This window comes from Lutjanus erythropterus, chromosome 6, assembly GCF_056507025.1.
Source record: "Lutjanus erythropterus isolate fLutEry1 chromosome 6, fLutEry1.hap2, whole genome shotgun sequence".
NCBI lineage: Eukaryota > Metazoa > Chordata > Actinopteri > Lutjaniformes > Lutjanidae > Lutjanus > Lutjanus erythropterus.
In genome coordinates this window covers 14,537,287-14,559,514 of record NC_139322.1, presented here as the reverse complement: position 1 = coordinate 14,559,514, position 22,228 = coordinate 14,537,287, and the positions used below count along the sequence as shown (strand labels likewise).

The 22,228-nt window shown below is 39.5% G+C and overlaps 1 protein-coding gene across 1 annotated transcript in view; it reads left to right on the top strand.

Annotated features, from left to right (window-relative positions):
* Positions 1–22,228, top strand: part of iqsec1a (IQ motif and Sec7 domain ArfGEF 1a) — a 141,944-nt gene that overhangs the window by 15,690 nt on the left and 104,026 nt on the right. The window contains exon 2 of the mRNA XM_084720733.1: positions 8,796–8,825. Coding sequence (XP_084576859.1) covers positions 8,796–8,825 — 30 coding nt within the window. The remainder of the gene's footprint in view (positions 1–8,795; positions 8,826–22,228) is intronic.

Here is a 22,228-nt window from a genome sequence, read left to right as displayed (position 1 = left end):
CTGCTGCTTCCACTTACAGGTGTTGGGGTATAAGCTGTGTGTTTCAACTCTTGCCTGTCCGTGTGCACCGCTGTTTGTGTTCAGTGTAAACCCTGGAGCTTCTGAGGGGCTGATCTAAATCCAGGCAATATGTTCAGGAATGCAGCCAGGGTGAAAGTGAGATTTGCTCAGATCTTGCTCTCTGTGTTAGGTCAGGTGCTTATAGAGTCGAGGTTTTGGGGGAATGTGCATCCTACCCTTTCAGCATGAACAAGTGCGCAGTCGAAGATCAGAGACATTTAAGTCAGATCCTACTGAAATCAGACTTTATACTTTTTACTAACACTCAATAGTTTATTAAAATATTCCCACTAGTTGGGCTTTTGCCCAGAAATAACAACATAATGCTGGGAGATTATAGCTCAAACTATAGCTCAGGGTTGCAGAAGTATCCCAATGTACTAAGATGTAAAACAAAAAGAATTTTTTTCAAGTTTATATTACGTTTCATATGGTAATATATCAAATATTGTTAAAAAAAAAAAAGAAGTCATATAGGCCATATTTAGACTCAGATTGCAATTGCAATATGCAATACAATTAGTGGGAATAGACATTTTTGCATCACAATTTTCATTTTCACTGACAAAAAAATGAATCCTGATGATGTGACTTTTGTTGGGCTCTGTGCCAAACAAACATATTTTCTTAAATCTGAGGTACAAGATTTGTTGGTCAGGACGTCTCTGCAGCACCACGGTAGTTCATTATTATGCTGTTTCTTCTCACATTTTTCCTTTATCAAATAATTGCGAGTTGGTTCTGGTTCCATGATTTGGATATTGCACTTTGCCACAATGTGATTTCAGTTTTTTTCCAATTACTTGTGCAGTCATAGTTTCATGTCTTTCAGGACTTAATATTTTGTGAAATTATGCATTTGTTTATGCAAAGTAAACAAACAATACATCTGGGCTCATTGCAACTGATGATAATAATAAATTTGTTATACCTTAATACCCAGTAGGCAGTTTCTCTCTTCTGCTGGTGGATGAGCCTGACATGGGGTTACACAAGCATGTGAACACGGTGCATCCATTTGTTTTCAAGTGTATCTCATGCAACGCCAGATGCTTTCCCCTTTACATGCAGCTCCTTTTAAAGATTTGTTGCCGGTCACATCTGTTGTTGGAATCTTTTCAAGTGAAATACAGCCGCACTTTAGACCATTTAGCTTGGTGTTTTAACCACCAAGCTACAAGCTAACTGTCAGCTAATGTCAACAGCTACTAGAGCCATGCAGGGAGTGTGCTGCTGTAATGTTAATCACTGATCTCACGTATGACTCCACAGAATCAACTACACCACCTCTCTGCCCCTGCACTCTCTCTGCTACTAGGGACTGCAGAGGGAGGATGGCTGGTTAACAAGGGGGGTGAATTTTGATCATTTTCTAACAAGGGAGATGGCATCTCCCCTCATCCTCCCTCAGATTGCCTGAAGTACGGCTTTGTTGTTATCACTTTTGGCTGCACACAAGGTTAAACCATGCTGCACTGATTTGTATTTCCATTCTAAGACACCTGGCTGTGCCAAGTCACGCCTGAGATGGACCATCTCCAGAGTGGGGACAATGTGACCCAGTGTGACCCAACTCCCTTCTCCCCTTCAACCATTTGCGAGACGTAACCTATGTCTGTGCAAGAGAGCAGAGAGAAAAATGTTTTCAAAAGTCTCACTGTGTTCTGCTCTCACTACTTTGTAGCCTCTAACGGAATCTCTGTGGTTTGAAGTTTAGTTTCTCTCCTGAGATCACTTGCACTTTATCCACCACTCATTTCAAGTCTGTCATCAGCTAAAAGACACACCTTCAAGCGAGTAGCCCTGCTGTAATGAAGATGCAAATCCCTGAGTCAAGTCCCAGAGTCAGGCTGTGTGTATGGAGAAGGGGCTCAGGTGATACAGTGAAAGTGTGATATTTTCTGAGACTGTTACTGTACAGTGAAAATCTCATTCTGTTGCAACCCTACTACATCTTTAGATTCCAGACTTCATCTTGGCATGCATAACCTAAATGCAGCCAAGATGGATGAAACGTCTTCCAAAGTTTCATCAATAAAGGCACGGCTCCCAGCTCGACAACAATACTGATGAGTGACAGTGTCAGTACATCAGTCATCTTAAGGGTCCTGTCCTTCTGCTGGTGCATTTCATGCTCCGTGGCAATTGTCTAAATAATATATTGACTGTTTGGTCAGTGTCAAAATGTAAGCAGACCGTGAGAAATGAAAGTGGAAGGAAGCAGGTGGACTGCTTTGTGCAGTTTCAGTACAAGTGTGTATGTGTGTGCAAGTGTGTGAAGGACTGCTACCCTCCCTTTATGCGGGGGCAGACAGCCAGCGGGGGTCACACACCAGTAACTCCTTAGAGATGCATAATTTGACAGCGCCATGAGAAGCAAACCACTACAGAGGACTGGACTGACTCATTAGATCTGCTTAGCCAGACACATTTCTGCCTGTAATTAGTTGCTGATTAATACAGATCATTTAGGTCTCAGTAATGTGGACGCCACAAGTATGTAGCGCACAGTGGAGAGCTAACTCATGATGAATGCCCTTCATTTGTGCACTGGACTGAGAAAGAGCCCTGGACCGAGGGAAGTGGACATAAAGGCACACATGCATGCACACCATCAGGCAAGCAAGAGTAAAAATCTACATCAAGTGTTGAAATGCTTCAACTGCAGTGTTCTTTTTGAAACAAATGGATCTTATAAAGTACTGACAATAACTATGAAATACCGTACAAGAACGTCAAGCTTCGCAGTGTGCCTCTGAGGAGCCTGTCAGTGTGAATGAGCTGTTATAGCCGACCACAGGTTCAAGCCATTGATCATTTGGTGACATTGTTATGAATGGCGGTGGCCAGAGCCGCAAAATTGCAAGAAGTGCTGTTGTGTTTTTCGGTGGAAAGTTTTGTAAATTCGGTGTCGCTCCAGATGTGATTTATTCTTTTTCATCACCGCTCGAAGGGGCATTTCATGGCTGTCACGGTTGCCGCAGAATGACACAGTATGTTCAGTAAACCCAATAACTTTGGAAATAACTCAGGTTTAAAGCAGTTCAGTTAAGGACTCTGTAAAGTTCATAATGGAATTCCTGCTTTTAGCTTCTACAAGCATAGTCAAATGAAGGTAGGGCTGCGTGTCCTGATTTCAAAGTTGAGAGAGAAAAGGAGAATAATAAAAGTAAACACACTTAAAAAAAAATCCTCGGTACTTGGGAAACGTATCATCAATCACACACCTTGGACAAACTGTAATTACCTCTGATTTTCTTCTGAATTCAGGAGAGGAAATAGCCATTTCCTTTATTGCCTTAGCACTCTACTGTTTTTTTTCTTATTGCCATATTAAGAGCGGTAATGTGATGAAGTGCTAGAAGCCATTTCTTCAAGGCTTAACCCTACTCAATATTTTACAGCAAAAAAACAAATAATGGGTTTATAATTACATTGGAGCAGGTCTTTCCTGAAAGAGGCGAGGAAAGTAAAACAGCTTTAGGGAAAAGTGTCCAAACCTTTATGATACATGAGGCTGTATTTGAAAGTACAGAAACAATTATACTAAAAATAGCCTACAAACACAATTGAAAATGTGATACATGGGCAGCCAGATGTAGCTGTTTGCAGCTGTGTGGACCACTCTATATGATGTTCAGAGTTCATTCAAAGCCAGGCAGGGAGCTATGATTAAATGAGCAGACCAGTGCATTTCTGCAGTCGTGTCCAGTTGCTCTTACTCCTGCAGAAAGGCAGATTGATAAACTCTGAGTCAGCATTTTTTGCATTGGGTGTGTGCCCTCTGTCCGTTTCCTCCCTCACAACAGGAAACAGGCTGTCCTCATTGCAACAGACTCTTAGGAAAAAGGGCACAAATCTAGCATACCATACATGTCCATGAGAAAGGGACACACACACATGCATATGTGCTGAGGTAAAAACATTGTTTTGTTTTTTTCATGCACTGGTCAATTTTGAAATTTTGGACTATTTTGCTTCCATAGCAGTTTTGTGAACGAGTGCAGTGGTTGTCAACCTGTGGATGGGCCCCACTGGAGGGGCGTAGACCTACTGCAGGGAGGGGGGCATGACCAGGGGACAAACACTGAATGAATAAGTATGATTTATATATTTAAAATAAATAAACAAGAGTTTGCCAATGCTATTATGCTGACCTTATTTTCACTTAAATTCACAGCTTCTCCAGTTATTCTTTATTTATTCTTTTCTTCTTTATTTATTTATTTCTTCTTTATTTATGTATTTATTTCTCATTTCTGCTCAGGAAAGATATGCAAATTAGCACAGGTAATTAAATAATTGTAAGTAAATTTCAGAAAACTTATCTATGAAATAAAATTTTTACCTGGTTTACCCATAGTGTCTTATTTTTTTTGTCTAAAAATGTATGTAATTGGCAAAATGGATTTTTTTTAATGTGCATTGATGCATTGACAGTGTCATGGAGTGATAAAAAAAAAAAGAGATACTGAAAGTTCCCTGGTAAAAACCTTCCACTCTAATATGTCAACAAAATTAATTTTGAAACTGTTTTTTGTTCTGTACTGGAAATTCTTCCACTTCTTCCCTCTCAACTATATACCATTTGTTGTGTTTTGTAGTGGAGACGGAGATTTCTGTTTGAACTGCGTTTTCGGTGATTGTATGGTTTCTCTTCTCAGAAACCTGCTTTTGACAGTATACCCAGGAAAGCCATGAATACCCCAGGCCTCTAGTTTGTGAAGGTTCATGAGGCTGTGGTCATCTCAGATGTCACAGCAGGTCATTTTATGCAATGAGGACTAATATCATCACACATTAATATAATTCACTGCGTCTCAGCTTTCCAGTCATACCCAATATATATAACACTGTCCAAATACATGCAGAAATATTCAAATAGAATAGGTGAAAATAACACATTATACTGCATATGCAAATAAGTGCATGCTTTTGGTCCAGAACTGTATGGGATTAGCATAAAGTGAGCGTGTAATGGGCATCCGCTGAATCCATTTTCATTCGGATGTCTTGAGTTGAGAGTTCAAGAAAATGTCCATGCTGGTTTTATCCAAAATTTCGTCTAAATTTGGAGCTTTATTTAGCTTTATCTTTAATTAGATAATGCCTCATTAGCAATATTTAAACATGTAATTTTAGAAAACCTGTAATACAAGTAATCAGCTAGGGAAGTTTCATGGTTATGTCTATTAGTTTTTAAATATTTTACCCTATCCACCTGTAGATCCTTGCCTAAAGGGCATGTTGAGGACACTGTCATGACTTTAAAGAGATTAGTGTAAGATTTGGTTTAAGGGAGCAGCTGGATTGAATTCTTAATTCTGCCACCGGAGATTTTCCCTCTCTTTGGGCCACCATGGGAGAAACCAATCTCACAGCTTGTGGAGGCCTTCCTGTGGAATGATAGCTCCAATGGGATTTGGCATTTCATGCATTATTGAAAAGTCTTTGGGAATGCACCTGAATGAACCTCAGTAGTCAGTGTCTCTGCACAGTGCAGAAGAAAAACAGTTTAACTTGAATTCCAAGTCCCATTCACATATTCATCTTCATAAGGATGATAGATTCTGCTTAGTTAAGGCGATAAAATGTGGAATTATTTCATGACTAGACAAATGAGCTTTGTCTCGACTGAAAATTAATTAATACTTTATCAAGGTGCCTGTTTCATGTGACCATACGTTCTGAAAGACCTGTTTCAATTTGTCTTAAAGGGTTAGTTAAGATTTTTTAAAATGAGGTACTTATGCATGGTCAGTGTAATAATTACAATAGATGGCGGACACCACTGCCTCAGTTTGGAGAAGCAGCAGGAGTGCAGGTGGAAGAAAGCAATGTACTGTTGTGGACAGCAAAACATCTTTCACCATTTATCTCGCTGTCAGCCTTTTCCAATGAGAAACCATCATCGTCCTGAGCCAAATATTGCTCTCTCCAAAGCAAAAACATTATTTTACCTTGCAGAAGACCAGAAGGAAGTGTTGTTGGGCAACCACCGCCTTGATTTGTTTGTTCGTGTTATTTTGTGACTCATGTGAATCGGAACTATCCCTTTAAAACACCAAAATCACACAAACCAACTAACTGATTGAGGCAGCAGTAGACCAGCGAGCCTCCTGTTCTGTGAGGTAAAATGATTGATTTCACATACTGAGTTGGTTTGTAGAGAGTGATTTTGGCTCATAATGGCCATTTCCTGTCAGAAAAGACTATGGTGGCAAAGTAAAGCAGTGAAAATCTTCTAAATACAGTGTACACTTAAATTAATATTGTTTTTTAGGTGGCTGAAATATGTTTTGCAGTTGACCCTGTCTACAGCAGTACATTGCCTAGCTTCCTACACTGGTCTTTCTGCTACTTCTTCAAATCGGGGGTGTGCCAGTCACCATCTACTGTAGGTAATAGACTGACTATGTACCTCATACAACCCTACTTAAAAAAACAGAACTATCCAGAACTATCCCTTTAATGCACAATGTTCCAAAGTTGTACCTCAAATACAACCAGTACACCTCCTTGTGGTTCAGACTGAGTTCTATTGATTCTGTTTCACTCAAAGAGGAAGCTCATGCAAATTGCAGCACTGCAGGCGTTACAAATGCCATGAAAAGGAGACCCAGTAGTTGTAGTAGTATTAGTAGGAGTAGTTTGTAGTGGCCTTTCTGCAGGACAGAGGAGCTGTCCAGGGTTCTGACCACTTCTTTCTTGCTCTGGTTTGCGCTGAGGATGCTCGGTATGCATGGGTTGGTGCAAGCAACAGCATCAGCTTAAAAGATGGACATATAATTCAGCCAAGATTTTGTGAAATGTGGTTTTGGTTTGATAATTTTTTTCAGTGATGAATTGTATACACAACAATCAATAGCTTCAGTAATTGCAATTGGATCTGGACTGCAGCTTGTGTGTCGATGAATCTCATCCTACCACTGCATGAAATTAACTGAGCTCTACCTCATCCTAATTCATACAGTCATAATGGGCTTTGCTCTAATGAAAACCCCGGTGGTATCAAGTATGTGCAGTGCTTTATGGCATAATTAACGTCTTTGTTGATATACCAAACAATCAGAAGCAAGTGTTTAAGTAATAAAAGGGTGAGGAGAAAGGTGCACAGCTAACAGAAAAGAAATCAAACAAGTAAAGTAACTAAGAGTGATGAGAGATGAAAATCAGCCAACAGAGAGTTGGCCACAGCAGTATACAACAGAGAGGATCATTATTTCTTTGAGCCGACCCAACAAAAAGCTGAACAGTGCACCCCCTCTAAGAAGCACCTTTGCAGCTACAGTATCTAATGGTGTAGTCAGTCACTCTGCTGGCTCTCCACCATGAATACCTCATTGTTTTCTCCATGTGAAAACTGAAAAGAGGCAACAAGGGGGCTCATAAATTTGCCCTGATGCGGCCATGCAGTCTCTTTATTGCCCCTTAGTGCTATGGTTCACAGAGCAGGCTGCATTTTATTTCTGTGGTGTACGGAGTACTTTGCTTGCTGTTGGGATGTCATTTACTGCAGTCTATTTCTAAGTGTCCATGAAATTTCATGACTGAAATGGAGAACATGAAGAGTGTATGAGAGCAAACACAGAGAGCAGACATGTGACAAAGTAAAATGGTCTGTTTCACAAGTTACCTGATATCTTGCATTTGAAGAAGCGTATAGTACAACATGTTTGCAAAATAGACCCAAGTCCAGGCACTATTAAATCAACACTTTCTTACATCTGTGCAATATAATGTCTTTTTCATATTAGACATTTTAACTTATTGTATAAAAAGCGTTTCTTAGAAATAATGTTTGTGTCATCAGTTTGGCGTCAATGGCAGCTCTAAATACCGCAATACCCATGAACCTTGGCTGTCTTCGTTGTGGAGAAAAAGTTGCAGTTCATGCATTCATCCAAAATGAACCCAGTATTTAAAAGTGAATTGATTTAAGTAGCACATCAGTTTAGTCAACAGTGCAATCTTAAGCTCCCACCTACCATTAGCAGCACATGTAGTATAATTTTAACCTTGGGAGCTGTAGTTGACTTCTCCCCTTATGTTTTAATGCTCTTGTACCTTCGACTTTTTATAGAAGAACCAAGGTATTTTCTAATACATTTGGTCATCTGTTGTATCAATGATGCAACTGGGATTGAAAATAAATGTGCGTTTTGCTTCCAGGACAGGGGCGGCTGGAAAATAGCTCCCCTGACTTTACAACTTTATAGCAAGACCCTGAAAGTGAAGCAGCTAGATGGAACTCAGCCATGATTTATTTTGTTATATAAACCTGTGATTTTCCTACTGTGACATTTCTTCTATAAAAAAGGCCCATTCAATAGACCATAGAATTTAATCAACACCAAAACACAAAATAGATTTTTTTTGTATTTGCAAAGGCAAGCTGCTGTACTTAAAATAAGTCCTGCACTGGCAGAGGAGACATTTTGACACACTCAGTAGAATATCAATGTATGATTTTGTGAATGTCATCTAAGTTGTAGCTGGAATGTAAAGTGTGTCCATTTCTTAGGGTGCCAGATTGAGGTGTTTGAAAGTGTTGCACTCCCCAGTGCCAGATAGTTAAACTTCTCTGCTGTAATGTAATTGCTGAATCAAGTGATGGTGTCCAGTGAGGCGTTTTGTTACCGGTCATGTCTTTAACTGCATTACTGATATACTGCAGCATTCTTGTTTCTACCTGCTCAACAAAATTAATGACCCAGTGTTTTTCTACCTTCCAGGTCTGAGTTGGACTCGTCCAGAATGGTCAGGTATGTCCAGCTGCTCTAATATTGTACTCTGTCTTCATCTGTGTGAAGGTTTTGTGCATATTCTCTCTTAAAGCACTTCTAACAGGGTCTCTGTGAGCCCTTAAAACATCTAAAACCAATCATCTGAATTTGAGGCCGTAAAAAGTATTAAAATGTGTTAGATATTATTTTAACAGTAAGTAGTATGAAGTTAATGTTACTTTTAGAAAGTTCCAATAACCAGTCTTGCTCTCTGGGAATAAAATGTACTGATCATGCTGTAACAACTACAATCCCTCATCAAAGCATTATATTCACACGGGAAGTTAGAAAACGTGATAAAGTGCCCCCTAGGGTGCCCATCCAGTGGAGAAAATATGGTAAAGTGCCTTTTATGATGCCCTTTCAGTGGATAAAATGCAATGCAGTGCTAAAGGCAGCCCTACATACTAAAAAAAATGTTAGCCTCAGCATGCTTGTAAATGGTTTAATAGTTAATAGTTCCCTCTTTTTATTACAGAGCTTTAGTAGTCGTTGCACTTGGAGTCACATAATAAAATAATCTTAATCTAAACCAAGGATTGGAACGACTTTTGGTACACTGCTGCTCCACCACATACAGCTGGTACCTTTTTTTATTTTTTCACTGCTGCCCCTCAAACAGCCTCCACTGAAGTCTAGGACTCTGATTTTTCCTCCTAACCTTTGTATTTTTTTTGCCAGTGAACATGAAATAGGCCTAAAATTGTAGTCATAATGGTCTTTGAAAGGTCTTAAATTTAATTTGTAGAAACCATGTTCTAAATCCTGTGGCTTTCAGTGGGGAAAACCATCTCGCTTGTGGAAAATTCTTTGGTGAAGTCTTTTTGATTGGACTGTGTAAAGCTGAATATCCTCGCATCATGGTGCTAGCCAGAGCGAGCGGTTTCCCCTCCCTCTGAAGGATTGAGGCCGGCCTGATATGGTGCTTGTTATTGGTGTTTGTGGATATTACAGTGTGGAGGAAATGATGAGATTTTATGTCGAGTGTGGTCCAAGGTCACATTCCTCTGTTGTTCGCTCGTTCGCTGTGTGAACTTTAGTGGCAGGAGATTTGTTGGGGTCTCTGCTCAGAGAGTTGAGATGTGGGCTGATTTAACACTGTAATGTGAATCCATCATTGCTGTGAAGAAATATGGCTCCCATGCAGTGTGTAGCCGGGCCTCTCTGGCTGGTAAACACTCCTTATCTGTAGCTTCTCTCTTTAGGGATGCCTGCCTCACTGTGGGATCCAAACAGCCTCTTCCTCTGCATCTGTGTATTAAGGACCCGGCCGTGTCTAGACAAGTCGAACAGTGTGTGGCGGAGCTAGTGTTTTAGTGAAAATTTTCCAGGCCGTGTCTGTTCTTCCCTTAGGTGCTTGACTGTCTGCGCTCCCCAGGCTGCTTTTCTTCTGCTCTGAATGTCCTATCACAAATTTGAAGCGAGTCCAGAGGGCCACAGCCTGGAGATGAGTGCCAGTCTTTGTCTTTATATCATCACAGGAAATGTGTGTGTGCGCACCCAAGAGTGAAGTTTGCCACTCAGTCCCATCCCCACCAACAGAAGTGTAACAAAGGAAAAAAAAAAATAGGTTACATCAAAATTTTATATGTACTGTATAAAGTCAGTTGAATTAAAGTATCTCATCAGTGTTTAATAATTTTTGTTTTAGGTGGGTTGCCAAATATTAATCTCACTCCAAACATCTGCATGCGCTGTAATGACTGTTATTTGAAGATTCAGAAGTTGTTTAGTTACGAAACTTTGCCTCGGGTGAAATTGCTTGTGGACAAAAGAGGGATTTTCTGAAATAATAAACAAGTCATTGTTGAATAATGTAAGTCATTAAATGTTGCTGCACATTGGAGAATTTCCTTCTTTAAGCACACACATCTCTGTAAACAGAACTGGCCTTCAGTCTCCCTCTGCAGCTCTCAGTATTGATATTTGCAAACTGGTGAAAATATTTATCCTAAAACAGGATCTAAATTTTAAAAAGTGTCAGTTTACCTTTTTTTTTTGGCATCGTGATGTGGTCGACATCAGTACACTGTACAGTAACATGCAATACAGTTTGTTGTCATTATATAACATTGAATTTTTTAATTAATGTAGCCGAAATACTCAACTAACACTCCACAGTCCAGTGTAATGAACACTAATCTATTTTAACAGATATTTTCATGTGTATGCAGAATCCTTTGGTAAGGCACAAGATTTCAGTTGGGTTTGTAGTATGAGTAGTATCGACCACTCATGTTTGAATGGACTTTGGCTGTATGCAGGTAAACAGTTAGTGTGGATAGCAAAAGAGGCAGAAAAGAAATGCCATTTTGGAAATCATCATCTGACGTCAACTAAGGCTTTTATTAGCTTTTTTAAGAATGTATCTGAATTCATGTGCAGATATCTGTTTATAGAGATTAGAAGAAATCATTGTAGACGTCATCTCTCAACTCCCCACACTTGCAACTCAAGCTGCTAATAGAACTATAAACAACACTGACGTAAATAAAGATGGACAATGCATCTCCACTTCTTCCCACTGTACAAAAATGAAGTCAAATATTCTGCATACGGGCACCAGAACCAGAACAAGCTGTTGGGGGCAATCAAGATGTTTGGCTTCACTTTTGAGGAGCTGTCATGTTGTCCATCTCTACATGTCAATAAACCATGATCGGCACATGGAAGAGGAAGTCTCGGCCCCTCTGTTTCCCAGATATCTGCTGGGTACGCTGGAGGCCCCAAAATATTAGCCATTGTCCCCATAGGATACATCGTTGTCAGATGATAGCTAATGGGTACCGAAATTGAGTGAAGACAAGCTGATGAAATAGTTCTGCATAACAGACAATAATGTATACACAGTATATCAGAAGAAGGTCCTCTAGTTATCATCAAATGTATTCTTTTTTTGCAGCTTGTGTTGTTGCTGTTGGTTGAATCTGAAAGCATAGCAGTAGAAATGGGGGACAAGGCTTCAGAGGCAAACAATCCCATCTCACCAAATTGATGCTTTGATGTGGCTGGAAACCTCCCAAATGGCAGCAGCCTCCTGCATGCCGAACTCGGTTGTGAATTTGGCCACAGTTCTCAGAATCTTACCCTCATTAATATAAAGCTGCCGTGCCAAGGCTGTTATTGTGCCACTGCAGGAGCCGAGGTTCTGTCTTCACATTTCACATCTTTACCAGCAGCACATTTTGCATCATGTTGACCCGTTGGCAGCTGCACACATGGGTTGGACGCAGAAGCCATGACATTTCTGAATTAACGCGATTGCCGACTTCTGCTCGGCTCTGAGCGATAGACACGATGGCACTGATCCTGAAAATCAATGAAGAGCGTCAAGAGCATGCAGCTCATCTCCCACTGTGTCAGGTGCAGCTGGTGATACTGCAGTAATATTAACCTGCTTAACATTTGACACGTTCCTCCATCAGGTGAGAAAGGCTTGACAAGTAAATCAGACGAGATGTACAAGGTGTTTCAAGCAGGACAGACAGGGATTGTAAAATAAATTAAAATTATATGTAACTGGACAATAAAAAGTGAATAAAAAAAGACTTCACCATTGAATGAATTAATGAACCCATTTCTTTTTTTTTTTGTAAATCAGCATTTTAATTTAAAATTCTCTTTTCAAATTGACAAATAATTATTTATATATATTTTTTTTGGATGAGCTTGTGATTCATCAGAGCTGTCGTTGGTTATCATGCTTCATAGTTTCAAGCACATCCGCTGCCACAGGACTAGACGTTACTGTAAGCGAGAGCTGCTGTTTACGTCTTAATGCAGATGAGCAAAGCGGTTCCACTACAAAGCTGCATCCATTAACAACATAGAAAACAGGCTTATCTGCATTCAATTAATACTACATTAATAACCAGATAAGTGCAGCTTGTCCTACATACATGAATGAATTTTGCTCCTACTTCAACGTGTAGTTAATTATAGAAGCAAAGAAAGGTTGGATGGAAATCTTATGAGCAACTGAATACCGAGTTTAAATTGAAATAATGCAGACTTTTTTCATGGTTCAAACATTCAGATAGAAAAGTGTCAGATAGTTACAAATAGTACATTCATGTCAGATTTTATTTGTAATTTTCAGATCAAAAATTTATGGTCAAGTTAAAAAAAAGAGAGATTGTACTTAAAAATAACATGAAGTACAGTAACGTGTTGAAGCCTCGAGTTTGGCATCATGGCCACCGTCATCGTGGTTTTTTGAAGCCAGAAGTAGCCATATTTGGACGAGAGGGTGGAGCTGGGGAGGTCGTCTTTGTCCTAAAACTTACCCAGCTTTATTGTCAGTTTCACTTTAAATGCGCTTGTAATTTATGAAAGAACATCATATTATATGGAGGAAGACTTGAAACTAATGATTGAGACCATAAACTCAGGAAAATGTTTACTGAGTTGCTAAATCGAGTGACAAGTAAGGGCATTTTCTCATAGACTTCCATATTATGAGACCTCTTTTTGCAACAAGTGGAGTCGCCCCCTACTGTGCTATATTAGCCAGTACTTGTTGCCTCAGTGTGTCCTTGTGATTGCCAGAAAGCTTCCTAACATATGGTTAATGTAAGGCTTTTTTTTAAACCCAAACCAGCATCTTTTCATAAACCTAACATAGTAGTTTTGGTGCCTTTATTTAACCAAACTGTGACTGAAAACTGAAAATAATAAGTCAGTTATGTCTAAAAATAAAAAACAAACTTTTGGTATCACACAGGACACAAACCCTGGTCTCCTTGGTAAAAGTCTTATATTTGACCCATTCATCCACCATGACTTTCTCCCTCAACTTCCCCCAACAGAAGATATTAACACTTTGTTCACAGCACAGTTGAAGCTCATAGTTCATCAACGAGTACTGGCCAATCACAGGATTGTATAGCGGGGGTAAAGGCAGGATGGTCAGACAGCTCAGAACAACAATAATCTGATCAATGATTCAGTATGAAAACTTCAACTTAAACATCTGGGCTACCAGCACAAAATCAAGCCTGCTGTTAGTCGTCTGATCCAATAAAGTGAGGTTCGTTTTAGCAAACAGAAATTCTTTTTAGATTCCAAAACTTGACATGACCTCTTTGCAGTTTCAAAGAGTGGAATTCAAACCTAATAAATTCAGAGAGATTTCTTTCAAAGTACAGTATTTTAATGCTATAAATTTGTATTTATTCAACAGTGGCAAATGTCACAATCAGGGATATAAGTGTTTTTAAAATAAAGAATTATTTTTGCCCGTCTGTGCTTCTGTATGTCAGAGCTCCACTACACTCCTCCCTACAGACGATGGAGCCGTTTCCTGTGTGCTCCGGCCACTAATGCTTTCCCCGTGGATACAGTATAAGTATCTGAGTGTAATTACTCATTCTCAATTCTCTTTTAAAATGAAGCAGAAGCCTGTCTCAAATTGCTGTGACCAAGCGACCGTTGCTGGGAATTCCTCTATCAGTCACATATTTTATCTTGGCACCGCGTTCCCTTTTGTATCGGAGCGGAACGCTGCTTAAAATCTACTACAACTGCCAACACAGCACTCTGCTGACAACACACAGCAGACTTACAGTCACTTACATCTCTCACCCTGTTAATATGCCACACCATGACACAAGTGAGCCTGGCTGTTTAAAATTTTGTGTGTTACATTGCTTGGTAGGTTTCATTATCATTAATAATGGAAAAGCCACTGAACTTGGCACAGGCGCTATAAATAAATAAGCCCTGCTCCCGAAGGATTGCCTCGCACTGGTTTGATAGAAGTCGGAGTGTGTGTTTGTGTGTGTGTGCGTGGGGAGAGAGAGAGAGAGAGAGAGAGATTGGCCCTGTCGGTGATGGGGGGGATTATTCTCATACACACTCTGTGGCTAATGAGAGAGGAATAACAACATGGCTGTGTTTAATTGGTCTGCTGTTCTGTAATCAGAATGGATGGCTTCATTCAGATGTGATTAGAACCTGGCTGAGATAGGCAGGCAGGCGGGCAGCCGCTCAACAGCCTCAGTGACCTGCTTTTATTGGATTGTTCTTCAGTGAATGTCTGATGATAAGATGTTCTCCTGCTCCCTGATGCACCTTTGTTCAGAGCTCATTCATAAACACAGACTAGCACATGACTAAAGCCTACAGTAAAGGAGTGGTCCGACACTTTATCACACCCACCACAATGAGAGCGCAGGATGAAAGTGCTTTTGTCTACCACTGGGTACTCCTGAACACTGTCTCGATTTTCACTTTGATATCTCGATGCGTTCGTGAGTTGCTGAAAACTTTTGAACATTAGCTGAAACATATTGATGATTTGGGACAACTGGTCACTGACCAGTGACAGGATTTTAGAAAATGAGAAAAAGTTATAAAATTCGACATTTTTGAAGCAGCAGATTACTTGAGCAAAGATGCAAGTGAATCGAGAGATTAAAATGGTGAATATGATTGATTGTTACAATGCTACCTTGAAGTCAATAAGTGTAAGAAAGAAAGACAGAAATGAGGAAGAAATAAGGAACAGTGCAAACAGAAACAATATCAGGGTCTGCAGACAGCGGCACTGCTTGGACTCCTAACAACTTTATTAATATAGCATCTTTAAATGGACAGTCTAGCCAAAAATCAAAATGACATATTTCTCCTCTTACACGTATTGCTATTTATCCATCTAGATTGTTTTGGTGTGAGTTTCTGAGTTTTGGAGACATCAGCCTTCTCTCCTATATAGTGGAACTAGATGGCACATACATACATGTCTCCTACTAGAAAATGTGACCCTAATACTCAAGATAATCAACAGATCTTGTTGTGAGCAGTGTCCTGTAGAAACTATTTTCTCTCTACTGTAGAAAAAAAGTAGTGCCATCATGTTCCAGAGAAGACAGCCGATAACTCCAGAACTTGGCAGCTCACATCAAAACAATCTAGTTGGATCAATAATGCTACAGGTCAGAGGAAAGATATGTATTTTTGATTTTGGGGTGAACTGTCCATTCAAAAACAGAGCTTTATAAAGTACCTTGACAAAGGCAGAAGAGCAGGATACCCAGGAGGCAACATAACAACAGAACGCCAAACAGCAAGGCAAGACAAAATTAAGGAAAAAGTAAAACAAAAAACAAAAGACACAATATCAGTAGAAAGAAGACACAACAATAAAGGAGATGGGAACAATAAAAACAAAAAAAGTGCAAATACAAAGAAATACTAACAAGAATAACAGATAAAAATCAATAAAAAGACATCACATGAAAGCAAGTCTGTAAGGTTCAGGAAGTGATCTGAAAGATGCCGCTGAGTCTTTGAGCCTTATCTCCTCAGGCAGGTCGTCCCAAAGCTGAGGGGCCCTGATGGCAGAACCACAGTCACCTTCAGATCTAAGCTTCAGCTTTGGAGCAGTCAGGAGAGCCCCACTTGAGGATCTAAGGCTGCGAATTGGCTTATATGGGGTCAACCTTTCTGCTATGTAGCCTGGGGCCAGACCCAGACGGGCTTTTAAAGTGATCAGTAAAATCAATCCTAAAGTGAACGGTAAGCCAACCAGGTGAAGCCAGGATTTGGGTGATGTGATGGCATCCGTTAAAATCAGTGAGAAGTCAAGCTGCTTTGTTCTCAACTAGTTGGAGGTGAGAGAGCAACTTTCGGTTTAGTCCAGAAAGCAGTGAGTTATAATAGTTGAGTCTAGAGAAGAGGGTTAGGGTTATTTTTTTTTTTACAGGGTGGGAGCATTGGTTTAATTCTGGAGATGGCTGTTAATTGTAGGAAGAAGGTCTGGATGACTTTTTTGAGGAATGGCAGTTGTATTTATTTGTAGTGTCCAAGAACAGAGAAGCTACTGACTCACTGACTGTGGCATGTCTGTTTTTATTGAGCATGTTCGGTCGCATGCATATGAAGAAGGGATGCATGTACTGATTGGCTGACTGGTAAATGCATTTTGCATGGATTTAGCTGATTTTTAGCTTGACTGGCCACGACCAGCATCAGATATATGATTCTGTACCAGTCAAATGTGCACACATGCACTGCACGGGGTTCACACATGTGCACAGCAACACAGACAGTAATGTCACAGCCATATTAAACAGCCCTGGTCACAGCCAGCCACACACAAACACACACACAAACACAGACGCGCGCGCACACACACATGCGAGCATGTCATCAGCATTAAAAGGAGCAATAGACTCCCAGAAACAGGATAAAGTTTCGGGAGACAAGTCTACAAGGTGAGGAGCTGATCAGCTGACGGTGTTGTCAAATAACGTATAACCTTCTAGCTCTTCAGAATAATGTTATTTGTTTGGTCTGCTGAATGACTTCTTGTCTTTAGATATTATCTAGCACTTAGTCCTTTAGCTCAATATGAATATGTAATGGTAATTTCCATTAACATACTAGCAAAAGTTAACATAAAAACACATGCACATAATAAAAGGCATATATTTCCTCAGCATGGTAGAAACAAACTCATATTTGCTGACTTGACATTGTTAACTCAGTCAGAGTGCTAGCTTTAGCTCTCCGTACTGAAAAAGGTCAAAACTCAGATTTTTATTTATTACTCTTATATGACTAGCTTCCTGAGCAGAAAGAGCCAATGTAGCAGATTACTTAAAGAAGTATTTTAATTAATACATTTATCTGCAGCATAGTGATGATGAAGCTGAAATAAAACTTGGAAAATGTCAGTCCTGATGTACAAGTGTATGATTCATTTTTTCCCATGGTCTAGTTTTATCTAGTACACAAGTATTGTGATAGTATCAAATAAGGAGTTCAGTGTTTCGTCCCAGCCCAAATCCAGACGTGTTTGGCCTTCTGCAAAGCATTGTGTTGCACCATGTCACTCTCCATGTTTACATCTGCTTCCCCGTGAGATCATGTCAGATCACATTCCCCATGAGATCATGTGAGATTGTGCTCCCTCTGCCACGATAACCTTAAGATCCTGTAGCACGTCATGAGCCAGTATTTTCAAATTTTGAAAATTGTTTTAGTTTTTAAAAGGCCTGGTACTAACGTTGAGCACTTTTAGAAAAAAAATGTTGAGTTATGTAATCATCAGTGTTTCAATACAACATTTAATATCAAAATCACATGTAAAATATGTGGAACATATGTTTTTCATATGTTAAACATGTTCTTTGCACATGGGAAATGTGGTTTTGGAACATTTTCTTGGTGTAATATGTGAAACCCTTGTATATCCCCATGTTCTTCACATATGTTTCATATGTTAAACATGTTCTTTGCACATGGGAAACCTACATGTGATCACATGTGGAAAACATGGAATATTCATGTTTTTTTTTCTATAAGGGCCATTAAAGAAAAGTTACAAAAATGTTTGTGCATTTTGTCAATTATAATTCTTAGAAAAGACCATTTCGAGTGGTGCGTCTCTAAAATGAAGGCCAGAATAGCTTGTCAGAGAAGAAGTGCAGCAGTGAGTGACTGGAGATATTCTGGAGAGCCTCAGCGGGGTCTGCAGCTTTTATTTCCCTGTAATTCTCCACAGAGAGTTGAGGGAAACAGAGAGGCAGGGATTATAAAGCCCTCTCCATTATTGTACAGATGACAATGAAGAGAATAAAGCTTAGCGGGGCTGTTGTTGTGGAGGTCAAAACCTCTTAAAGTGTGTCTCAAAACAGCAGCAGTCAGCAAAGTGTTTCCAATCAATTTAAACATTAATTCAGGCCAACTTGTTGTTGCATTTAGTGCAAAATAGTGGGATCATTTACAAAGCAGAATGACATGCCAGAGGAATTAACATAAAATTTTAAATGGGAGCAAAGAGAATACACTCTTGTGACCCCTCTTTTGCTTCTAACAGATGAGGCATTAGCTGAAACAGCTCTGGAGCTGCATTTCTTCTGTCTGCAGGCAGGATTTTTCTCTAAAACAGCACAATGTGTGGACTGGACTGTGCTTAATTCACACAGAAATCTAACCTAAAAAGACTTGGCTGGTCCTCTGGTGCTCTGACAGTGTGTGTCAGGGCAGCTGAACTGATATTTGTCTGCGGGGATGAGAGGTGACAGTGCTGTGTTTCAGGGCCGGTCCAATGATGCCTCTCGCCCTCAGTCGGCGCTCTCCGCAGGGATCGCACAAACCGTATCGTATTCTCTCGTCTCCTTCACCATCTCTTGTTGCTATGGAGAGCGATGCTCAACATCAATGGGTAGGACAACAAGCCCGCTGTATTTGTCCTTGTGTCAGTCCCTTTTCAGTGAACAAACTGGATTCTTAACAGGGCATTGTTCTGAAAATAGTTCCCTCCACAGGAATTAAACAAAACACATTGGTACTTTATTTTATAGTGCACCAATAAGATGTAAGAAACTGTATCTTGGAATCAAATTAGACAAAAAATTAAAAATAATATGCTCTTTACAGGACCCTTTATTAGACGTTTATTAGACTTAAAGAGAGTAATTAGGGACACATTACAACAAAACTGTATATCGCTTCATATCTGCTACTTGAGATACACCTTCTTGGGCTGATCCCATAAAATTGGCAGATTAACAAAACCGATGATGCCTACTTTTTTGATTAAGTCTTGTTATCCGCCTACAGTATCACAAGTCTGTGCTGTCATTCATAGACAAAATATTCCTCAACCCAGTCCTGGAATTTTATCATTGCAGGGGCAAGTACAGTTGGTCTTTGCCGTTGTCAGTTTGTTTTCAAAGGCTAAAAATGATTTTCTGATTAATAAAAAAAGTTTCCATACATAATTCAGGCATAATTTACTATTATTTACAGATTACCAATGTATTTAGTAACTCTTGAATCAGAAGTTCATACACGCTCAGCCCTGGACTACTTAGAGTCACGGTACTTGTTTGAAGATGGGGAGTCAGGGGGACAAATGTTAGGTTTGTTAACATTAGTATTATAAACAGACTATAATACTCCTTTCACTCGTAACACTCTTTAGGCCATTATGACAGCTAAGTCAATGTATTGATATACAAGCAATGTGTAACATATTTTGACTTTCTTGTCTTATTTGCTCGCTAATTTATCAAACTGTAGTCATAAATAACCTGGTTTTAGTTTTAGTTCATAACAGGCTGAACATTTAACCCACTGAAGGGTTTCACTTGGTGTTGCCCAGTAAGAATTCAAAATCTCAACAGAAGACGCTGATGGCTAAAACCTGTATGGTGAAATCAGCTGAGGCAGACCACTGTGGCCTCAGGGCATATCATTTTTTGAGGGGCGAGAGTGCAAACTGTGAGGGCAAGGCAGCCATGGTCTTCATGTCTCAACCTCTATAAATTTGGCCTTTTTCTTAGTAAATCTGGTTCACATTGTTTTTTCAGAATTGGAAAGTATAAGCTATGTGATTTCACTTTAGTTTAAAGTACAGTTGAGTTGTAATGTGCCCCTAATTACCCTCTAATGAAGTGTAATGAGGGTCTAGCAGTGGCAAATACTTTAGTTTACAATAGAGTTATGTTTTAATGTGTCCCCTAAATAAGAATAATAAGGGTCAAACAGTGGGGATACAATAAGCTTTAGTTTACGCTACACTTCTGTTGTAATGTGTCCCAAATTACCCTCTAATAAAGTCTAATGAGGGTCTAATAAAGGATCTAAACTGTCTAATAAAGAAGATATTATTTCTTGATGCATAGTACAGCTTGTTACATCTTATTAGCATACTGTAAAATAAAGTTAGACCCAAAACACAGCATGAGGGTGCAGTGTTTGGTAAAAGAAAGCAAAGATAATGAAGGATGTGGTTTTAAGTCTCAGAACATCTCTCCCCAGTGGAAAATAACTGGCATTTTTGTTTATTAACTGCAGGTATTTGTGCATTAGTCACTGCATTGACAGGCCTGAAACAAGTGTTGGACTCTGCAGCACTATCAGAGTAACTAATGGAAGACAGAGAGAAGATTCAGACTAATTCAAGGTTCACAGCTCTCAACTCAGCCAGAGCAGAGACATTAGCATTTTTGAAATTAATAATTCATTATGCCGAAACAGCAGCGAATGGCAGCAGCCATGACACAATTAGCCATTGATATTACTCATGGTCTCGGAGCGGGATTTTTCTTACAGCGTCTGAGTAGGAGCTATGTTAAAGACTGAAGGGTGACTTATGCTTTTTTGCTACAAATGGTTTTACAAAATGCATGACTGTGAATTAAAGGAGTCAAGTCTTATGGATTGATATTTCGAATATATTTGACTGGACGATTATTCCTTCAACATACGTACGTGCAGAGTTTGCCTAAATCATATTGGCAGCTATGACTCTTATCGCAGGCTTGATGGTTTTCTGTAGTGGGCCAGCTGTGCCGTTATGATTCTGATGAGGACCTCGTCCCCTGAGAGAGATGGGCAGGCTGCTGGCGTTTGACTGCAAGTTGACAGCCTGAGAAATGTGCCTGGCCTGTCTGAGACACGGAGCCCAGAGGTGGCACAGCTCTGTGGAAAACCTTAACAAACAGGAGATGAGAGAGAAACATCTCCGTGGAAATGGTATCCAGCGGACGGAGATGAGAAACGCCTGAGCAGTGATCAATAGAGGACAAACTGCAGGACACTGAGCACAAAATATGAAGTTGCGCAGATATTTAAAATAAATCTACCCCATATTGACCTTTTCTTGTCTTTGACCAAGATGTTTTGTTTTTTTTCCCCTGAAATTTTGACATGTCCACATTTCAGGAGGTAGTTTTACAAATGGCCTGTTTCTTTTGTTTTGTATCTTTGCGCGTGCCTCTGCACTGAGTCAAAAATAAATAAACTGGTATTATTGAGAATAAAAATGACAAATTGAAGCAGAGCTGGGATTACATCAGTATCAGCACCAGATACTGAATTCTTGTATCAGATATCAGTCTGACATCACCAATCCAAAGGTTTTAATGAATTATAAATATATATTAAGGTGATTTTTAAGCCTTTGCCAAATTGTTGTAGCACAAATTAATTTAAATTATTTAACTATTAAATAGTCCCATTTAATTGGTTTAATTGGGTTTCAAGACAATATAAAATAAACATTCAACCAGACTGTAATATAGCTTGCTTTGACTCCTCTAGCCCACACCTCCCATCACATGTATTAACATTACTAAACTGGAAGTCTACATGTTTTAATGAAATGGTTTCTATTGCTGACATGGCACAGATTCATTTTAGCAAACAGAATTCACAAAACTATTCTCAGAAGGTGTGGAAGCTGTTTTTTGGCATTACTTGCTGAGACCTAACTGTACAACTTATAATCCTTGCTTCTACATTGTGTTTTTATTCTTTTCAAACCCTGCTTTATTCTATACTGACTGATATTCCCGCAGTCCTCCACCTGTGTTTGTTTTTCTCTCTCTTTTTTTTATGTATTTAGTCTCTCATTTTGCCAGTATTGT